Source organism: Lytechinus pictus, chromosome 6 (genome assembly GCF_037042905.1).
Source record: "Lytechinus pictus isolate F3 Inbred chromosome 6, Lp3.0, whole genome shotgun sequence".
NCBI classification, from domain to species: Eukaryota; Metazoa; Echinodermata; class Echinoidea; order Temnopleuroida; family Toxopneustidae; genus Lytechinus; species Lytechinus pictus.
In genome coordinates, this window is record NC_087250.1 from 17,987,850 (window position 1) to 17,996,941 (window position 9,092).

The following is a 9,092-nucleotide window of genomic DNA, read 5'->3' on the forward strand; positions in this document are numbered from 1 at the left end:
ATACCAGTATATATATTTCTTCATCACATAACATAGGAAATCTTACTTCTACTAATTAGAAACTTGTACTTCTACAAAGCATATCACTTAAACCTGTTCTATGCAGTTTACATACCACTCTCCATTATAACTACATGTACTCTATAAAAAAAATGTCAGAGATTTCCTATAAATATGAATATATGAATTAACATATATAAATTATATATAATAGTCAGAATTAAAGTTGATATGTTTTGTTGCACAGAATATTTTGATCTGCGAATAAAAACGACACCTAACTATAATCTAAAAACAGAATTGAAATGGTTTTTTCAAAGGCAGGTCTATTTGTTGCCTAAAAAAATTGTGAAAACCCCCCATTATTAAAAATAATCACTAATTAACTCACTCATATAACTGCTGTAGGATGTATTTCTCTTTGTGGTCCTATCACTGTTCTATTAGGCCTACTTCACCAATTATTTATCATCATCAATCACCTCCATGGAAATTGTAGAGCTGCATCATCCTATTGGACAAAATGTAAAATAATAAGATTTAAAAAAGATTGTAAATCTACAAATATAAAATATGAATATCATACTAAAGAATGAATAAAATGAATTTTATGAAATATAAAACATGAAAAATAAATATTGCTTTGTTTATAAACAAATAGGAAATAGAAAGGCCATTTAAATAATAGTAGATCAAGGACATGACCTTATTTTATAAATTTGCCCAAGGTACATAACTTTTGGCATTGGTTCTATTTTAGACTCGAGAGAGTCGAGAGCCTGTATATATAAGAAGTGTATATTCAGTATAGATCCTACCTCTTAGCAGTTGCTCAGGTTATTTTTATTTAATGTAAACATGGTTAACATTCATTTCAATGCATGTAATGTATCTGTAATTTTGTATGGGTTAGTTTAACTTTTATACCTGGATGAGAATCTGCAAAATGATGCATGCACTTATGATCATCATGTTTAACCATAGGTACCGGGTAGACCTCTACTGTTTTTCTTGTTCTTCAAACTCAACCTGTTTGTGAAAGAAAAGAGAGAACAATAAGTGTCAGGTAATCTCTTTCATGGCCGTATGTACACTGTTAAAAAAACCCTGATTTTACAGAAAAAAATCAAGATTTTGCAGAAAGCAATAACAATCATTCTGTAAATTCATAAAACAGGAATTTTTCTACAGAACAGGTCTGTTTAAAAAGGGGGAAATGGTGTTTTATTTAAGGAAATTTGTAAGGTTCCATACACCAAATACGATTTTCCTGTATTAAATTTTACATGATATGATGTAAGATTATGCAATCTGGTAAAATTACAGGTGTTCTCGAGACTCTGCTGCAGGAACTTCTTTTATTTTAAGGATAAATTTTCTAACACTGTAGGGGGAGGGGTTTGGGTGGGAGCTGAAATGTGAAAACCTTCATAAAAAAAAAATTGCATGAAATCCTTCAATCTTACTTTAGAAAATGCAAAAAACAGCCCTAGGCAACATTGGTTGCTTCGGGCCCTTGCTTTCTGAACTTCAGGTTTCTCTAAATTTTTCACATGTCTGCCCCCCCCCAAAAAAAAAAAAAAATTGCATCTTTTTATTCCGAATCTTAATTCATTTGATTTTAACAACATAATTTCATAATCTCATGCACTAGGTCTAGATCTATTTGTAAAAAAGTATAGATCTAGTCCAACCAGAATCAGTGCTGCGTGACAGCATTCATGTATCTAAATAAGGTCTAGATCTAGACTATCGATAGACTCTCGATCTATCTAGACCTAGAATGTAAAGCTAATCCTTCGGTGACTTTACCTAGATGTAGGCCTAGGCCTATATCGATTTAGAAATTTTTGATGTCTGACTTTTATTCCTGGTTAAACCTGTCTTCATTGCCATTATTGACCGAGAGTAGATCTAGATCTCCTTGGTCCACTGACAGTCATACTCGTACATGTAAATGTAGTCGTTTAGGCCCAGACCTACATCTAGGCCTAAAATTATAGACCTGGATCCTAAGCCCTGGCCCTGGGGGTACGTGTCGAGGGTTGGGAAAGTATAAGTTAGATGACTAGATTTGAATTACAAGCATCGATGGATAAAAGTAAACATAAACTGATGAAGTAAAATTAAGAAGCAAGACTAGGCTCTGTTAACCATGTTAGAAATTAGATCTTGATCTATTGATAATAAGAGTAAGACAAACATGCAGAGCAGCATGTTATTTCTAATACAGAGTCTAACTATATAAATAACGTACAATAAGAATTAAAATGGGTGGGGGGCTAAATGCAGAAGAAGCCTGAAGTTATGCAAAATAAATTTGATATCTGAAAGTGAAACTGACGAGAATCTAGTGAGGATTGACACAATGATGACAGGCATATCTTCTTCCGCACTCCGCTTCACAGTTTATTCCTGACTGAGTTTCGATCTACTGAAGATAGTTGCAGATCTCCCTCTAGATCTAACGTTATACAGTGTACAAAAAGAAGCTTCATTCTTCTTGTTTTAATCAATCGTCGGCTCCCGGCCCGATTTTCTCTAGATGCCCAGCCGGCTAGCCTAGGAGCCCGTACAAAATACATGTGGTTGACACAGCGGCATAACCACTGAAAAGCAACATACAGGCTGCACTGGGCCGGGCGACGATGACAGTCTAACTTCAATTTCAAAGACCAAATTTTGCTTTTCTTTAACAGAAGAATAATAGCAAAATCTCTAATTAGTTAAACAAATAACCTAAGATCACAAAATACAGTGTGAAATGTGTAAATAGTCCACTTAATTAATGTAGTTACATCAATTTATACGTACTCACCGGAGTGTTCGTAGGTCCATTTTTGTGTGGAAAGAAAAGTTTCAGAATGAATAAATTAGATGACGTAATGAGGTCAAATGAATTATTAATTCTGTAACACGATACTACTAGTATCGATGACAAAGAATCGGGGAAATCGCGTATTAATGACGCTCCTAGCCAATGAAAAGGCCGGATTATGAATATATTTACGCTCATGAATGTCAATGAGGGCTTATTTTTGTCTTCAAATGATCGCGGTAGGCGGAGCCTAATCTCATTTGTTTTGTGCTGAACGCGCACGCAGCTTTCGGTCTAGTAATATATTATAAGGTCTTTGTTGCCAACGCTTATGGCTCAGTTCCGCATGTATTGATAGAGTTTGCGATGGATTTCTTGTGGATTCCCCCTCGGGTAACCAGGTATGTGATGCAGTATTTCCAAGGTTTTAAGATGAGGTTCTCTACTCAGCAGTATACCACAGACTGACAGAGCCTGAAAGTTGGTATTCCAATGGGATGTGCGATTTCTCCCATTTTGTTTGTGCTTGTCATGGATATCCTTGTTAGGTCTGCTGGAGGATTCAGATGTGGTGTGACTTTCCCTGGTGCAGAGGAACTACCTCCAATTCGTGCATTCATGGATGATCTCACTATTCTCTGTCCAAGTACGAAGGCTACTAAGGAAATTATGGCTAGGCTCGAGGAATTAATGGATTGGGGAAGGATGAAATTCAAGACGAGGAAGTCGAGGAGCCTTGTGTTGAAACGAGGTAGGCTAAGTGATTTTCACTTCCTGTTGTGTGGGGAGGAGATCCCATCTATCCAGGATGAGCCGGTTAAGAGTTTAGGCCGTTGGTATACCGAAGACCTGAAAGATGTAGGAAGAATTAAGGACACTGAGGAACAGATCAGGAAAGGTCTGGGGTCAATTGATAAATGTGGCCTCCCAGGCAAACTTAAACTGTGGTGTCTTCAGATTGGGCTGATGCCACGCATCATGTGGCCATTAACTGTCTATGAGATAGGATTGTCGTATGTCGAAGCCATGGAGCGTATGATCAATTTCTATGTTAAGAGGTGACTGGGTTTTCCAAATTCTCTGACCAACATTGCTCTTCATAGTACTGAGACAAAGTTGAACACCCCCGTCAAGTCATTGGTTGAAGAAGTCAAGGTGACGAAAGCAAGATCTTTTTTTATGCTTCGTGATTCTAGCGATCCTGTCATTAGAGATTACCAACCTGATGTGAAATCGGGAAGGAAGTGGCATGCTGATAAGGCAGTGGAAGAGGCTGAGTCAAGACTGAGGCACAAGGAGATGGTTGGTGCTGCCCAAACCGGTCGTTTGGGCCTGGGCTGGACTTCTACCAAGAGGTGGTCAGCAGCTTCAGCCCGGGAGCGGCGCGACCTCATTGTGCAGGAGATCAGAGAGGTTGAGGAGGAGAAGAGTTGGGCCACAGCAGTTGGCCAGGCCCAGCAGGGCTCATGGACGAAGTGGGAGGGGGCGGAAGCCAGAAGGTTGACATGGTCTGTACTTTGGCAGATGGAGCCACTTCGAATCTCCTTCGTTGTTCGCTCGACCTACGATCTTTTTTCCCTACGCCTGTTAACCTCAGCAAGTGGTATAACGAGCCTGATAAATGTAGTGCTTGTGGAGGGAGAGGTACCCTTCAGCATATACTTAGTGCCTGCGAGGTTAGCCTGTGTTGTGGGATGTATACTTGGAGGCATAACCAGGTTTTGAAGGTTGTTGAAGAGGCGGTTACAAAAAGGGTGACATCTCATAATTCTGGGAAGGGTGTTGCAAATGGGGGTATGCCCCATATTGATTTTGTGAAGGAGGGGGCTAGGCCAAGGTTAAGGGCAAGGTCTACGAGGCCCAGTATCTTGTCCTCAGCTCGTGATTGGCAGGTGAGAGTCGACCTGGACGGAAAAGGGAGTTTCCCACAGCATGTGGTGTTTTCAAATCTCCGCCCCGATATTGTTTTGTGGACTGACTCTGCAAAGGTAATAGTTCTAGGAGAGTTGACCGTCCCTTGGGAGGATAATTTTGACTTTGCCTTTGAGCGCAAGCTCACAAGATATTCTGAACTTGTGGCAGAGTGTACAGGCAAAGGCTGGAAGGTGTTTTGCTTCCCCTTTGAGGTTGGTTGTCGTGGGTTCATATCATGTCTAGGTGGTTTTGGGAGTTGGGTTTCTCAAATAGAGAGAATAAGCATGGTTGTAGGGCTGCTTCTGAGGCAGCAGAGAAGGGTTCTGCTTGGATTTGGACCAAGTATGTCCAAAGGAAGAGGGTGACCAGCAAATAAGCAACTTATTTTTGTCGTTATTTCTTTCTTTCCTCCTTTTTTCCTTTTCTTTCCCTTTTTTTCATGTTACCAGCGGGGAAGGTGGTGCTTTGCACTGCTGGCCCACCACCAAGAGGGAGTATTGTTTCTAACGGGCCGAACTCCCAGTGACTGGTGGAAAACAACTGAGGATTCCCCCCTGGTAATGCATGAGGCAGCGTTCTCATGTTTGTTTAACTGTACACGTTGGTATCAATAATGCACAAAGCATTTTCATTCATTTGTGGTTTGGAAACATTTTACATGCATTTATTTGGAATATATTTTACATACATTTAATTGTTTGGTTTAAAATTGATTTTTTTTTGTAATTATATACATTCTTTCTAGCACAAAGCTCAAAGAAGGGAGGATGTTACAATATCTGCATGTTTATGAGATTTGAGGAGCATGTAATGATCCTACCAAAAGAGGGCGCTACAAACCTTTAGTACTTATAAAATGCTTCTCTCTCGACTATACAGAAGCTGTGTTATTCTGTTTGACTCTGACTCATAATATAACTTGAAACATGATGGCAGTGGTGAAAAGTTACATATTTCCGTAGAACAGTTATTGTTCTTCTTTCTGAACTCTATTATGCATCTGCAAACTGTGTTTTGACCTGGATTTCGCCAGCTTTCTGAGAGTCATTCCTGCATGTGTCCCACATATGAAAGTCGGTGTACTGTTTTCTACATTCAGTATAGCTGCTATTAGTATTGGTGTGAATTACCATTCTGACTTACTGTTACTACTGTTGATTGCATGATGACTGATAATCATAGTGATGGGTCTCCTTCCGAGCTTCCACATGGAGCTACTTTTGCTAAGCCTTCCATTCAACCCCTGGACATTTTAATGCGTCTGCTGGAAATAATGTCACAGAGGAGTGGAAAATGTGGAGCCAGCAATGGGAAAATTACTCTATTCTCACAAATCTCTCTCAACAACCTGATCGTTATCAGACTACCCTTCTCCTTCACAGTGTTGGACCGGAATGTCTTCGCGTCTACAATGGCATGAAATTTGCTACTGAGGCTGATAGCATCAAATGTTCTGTGATTATATGGACAAGTTTAACACACATTTACTTGGGGAGAGAGCAGGGAATTCTTTGAGAGATTTAGATTCAACCAGCGCAATCAAGAGAGTGGTGAATCCATTGAGCAGTATGTCACGATTCTTCTTATGATGAGCAAAACGTGTGGATTCTGTGACTGTATAAAAGACAAGCTGCTTGTTGATCGTGTCCTACTCGGTGTGCGTGATGATCGAATGAGAGAACTACTCATTTCGAGATCTGACCTTGACCTCACGACTGCTATAGACGTGTGTAAAGCTGTAGAGGCTACTTCTGTCCAAATGAAAGCTCTGAGTCAAAAGAATGAATGACATACATAAAGTTGGACAGAGACATTTCCCAAAGTCTGGAAGGAAAATAGCAGAAAGGTAAATCAGAGGTTAAGAAGTGCAAGTTCTGTAACAGGGTTCATGAGATGAAAAAAGAGTCCTGTCCAGCATGGGGACAAAAGTGCAAAGCTTGCAGTAAGCCTAATAACTTCAAGGGATCTTCAGTGTGCAAGACCAGGAATATTCACCATGTCGGAGATGATGACTACTCATCCTCAGCTGAAAGGATTAGTTTTGTGCAAATTAATGCAGTGGATATGGACAAAGAGCAAATTATCTGTAACATGCTTATCAACAATCAGAGGGTACCGTTCCAACTAGACTCAGGTGCAACAGTGAATCTTCTTCCACAAAAGTATCTAAAAGAGGAGGATGTAGTTCAGAGTGCAAACATCCGTCTATCTATGTGGAACAAAGCTACGACTCAGGCTATTGGCAAGTGTAAGGTAATAACCAGAAATCCTGCTACTGGCAAGAAATACAAAGTTGAATACATTGTAGTAAAGGAAGATCTACCTCCACTGTTGAGCAAAACAACAGGGGAAAAGATGCAAATCATTACTGTTCATTATGATTCCCTTGAGCTAGTACGCAGCATAGTTCCTAAGGACATTGCTGAGATAAGTCCTGACAAGTATCCTGATGTGTTTTCGTCTTCTTCAATTGGCACTCTGCCTGGAAGTCCTGTTCATCTGACAGTTACGGATGATGCAATGCCTACTGTTTGCCCAGCTAGAATCATCCCTGAATCATTGAAAGGCAAAGTAAAGGATGCACTTGATGATCTTCAGGCAAAAGACATCATCGAAGAAGTCAGCTCTCCAACTGATTGGGTAAATCAGATGGCTGTGGTGCAGAAAAATCTGGTAAAGTACGTGTTTGTCTAGACCCCTGACCTCTCAACATCGTGCTTAAGAGGGAGCACTATCCCTTACCTGTCTTAGGTGATATTCTACCTCAGCTTTTCAGATGCTACAGTCTTTTCAATCTGTGACTTGAAAGACGGATACCTTCACTGCAAGTTAGATGAAGAGTCTAGTTTACTGACGACTTTTGCCACACCCTGGGCAAGGTACAGATGGAAACGTCTTCCATTTGGTTTGAAATTCAGCAGTGAAATCTTCCAAAAGAGGCTTCACCAAGCACTTGATGGCCTTTCTGGAGTCCGCTGTGTGGCCGATGACATCATCATCTGGGGCAACAGTGACGCTGAGCATGATGCCCGACTATATTGTCTACTGAAGAGATGTCAAGCTGTTGGCATTGTGTTGAACAAGGAGAAATGCCAGTTCCGACTGAAGGAAATCTCATTCCTTGGCCACATAGTATCCAACTCTGGACTCAAACCTAATCCATCAAAGATCGAAGCTATCCTGAACATGAGCGATGCTTCCTGCAAAGATGACATCCATCGTTTGCGTGGCATGGTAAACTACTTATCGAGATACCTACCTAAGTTATCAGATGTGATCATACCTCTCAATGAGCCTGTTCAGACCGGCAGAGATAGCGCGATCTAGCGCGCGCTAGATCGCGCTATCTCTGCGGTGTGGAAGGTACAACGTCGTTTCGGTCAGCCCAACAGCGAGCACCGGCGAACCAAAACGGCGTGCCACTGGAGCACCTCTTGGGGGTGGTCCACGAGAGATAGCGCGGTCTAGCGCGCGCTAGATCGCGCTATCTCTGCCGGTGTGAACCCGAGCTACGATAGCACGCAGGAAGTCATCGTTCTACTTTCGTCGTCTCTTCTGGGAGTTTGCTTCTATCCATTGTTGTATATCTAAAGTTACAGGTACATCCATAATCCTGCTGCGATCCTGCTGTGATCACGTCCACAAACACAGTTAAAATACAAGAATCTATAATCTAGATTAATCAAATTAGAAATACATGCACAATGTATACAACGCCATGAAATAAACGTAGGCCGTGTTACAACCGATACTTGGGACCTTTCGCAATCCTCACGGACGCTAATATTAGGGTCCCCTAACACAAAAGTTAACGCTTAATCATACACTTGATTTTTAAGATTGAATGTGCATTATAGTCAATAGAATCAAACGTAGAAAACTGCTCTACAATCAATGCTAAACTTTGTGTTACAGGGGGGTTACAGGCCCTACAGATCTGCTTTTCGTGTGCAAAATCCTTTTCTGCGACACTCGCACCATACATAGCATGTATATTACGACTGATGGTTTGAGATATTCGAAATGAAGACCTAAAATAGATTATGACATGAATAAGAAAGTGGTTTTTCAAACAAATTGAGTACATATTGAGTGAGGAAAAACTTACTGAATGAAGGCTTAGATATAGATCATTACAGTCCATCGAATCGATATTACATTTAATGTGGATTATTGGTGTATCACTGGCAATTGATTTCATGGGTCAGATCAACCTCTCCAGCCGAACATTTCGCGTGAGTTGATATGTGCACACCATTATGTAATACATTTGAACTCGTTTCTTTTTGTTTCTTTTGTTTCTTTTGTTTATTCCTTCTACACAAACGATATGCCTCTCGCACACGATGTAATGGGCATT

At 40.5% G+C, this 9,092-nt stretch overlaps 1 protein-coding gene and 1 long non-coding RNA gene across 2 annotated transcripts; one reads left to right on the plus strand and one right to left on the minus strand.

The window, feature by feature from the left end:
- Nucleotides 1-442: 442 nt before the first annotated feature.
- Nucleotides 443-2,894, minus strand: LOC135154422 (uncharacterized). The gene is made up of 3 exons (XR_010293816.1): nt 2,819-2,894; nt 928-1,029; nt 443-511 (listed from the first exon to the last, which is right to left on the minus strand). It is a non-coding gene; the product is annotated as an uncharacterized LOC135154422 (long non-coding RNA).
- Nucleotides 2,895-6,625: 3,731 nt separating this feature from the next.
- Nucleotides 6,626-8,059, plus strand: LOC135154335 (uncharacterized protein K02A2.6-like). Its single transcript, XM_064100448.1, has 2 exons — nt 6,626-7,372; nt 7,484-8,059. Exons 1-2 carry the CDS (start codon nt 6,626-6,628, stop codon nt 8,057-8,059), a joined length of 1,323 nt encoding a protein of 440 aa, XP_063956518.1.
- Nucleotides 8,060-9,092: the final 1,033 nt, after the last annotated feature.

Bases quoted from the DNA above. Each gene is read 5' to 3' on its own strand.
- LOC135154335 (XM_064100448.1), top strand. From the start codon at position 6,626: ATGAAAAAAGAGTCCTGTCCAGCATGGGGACAAAAGTGCAAAGCTTGC. The intron at 7,373-7,483 runs GTAAATCAGATG...TACCTGTCTTAG, and splicing joins TCAGCTCTCCAACTGATTGG to GTGATATTCTACCTCAGCTT.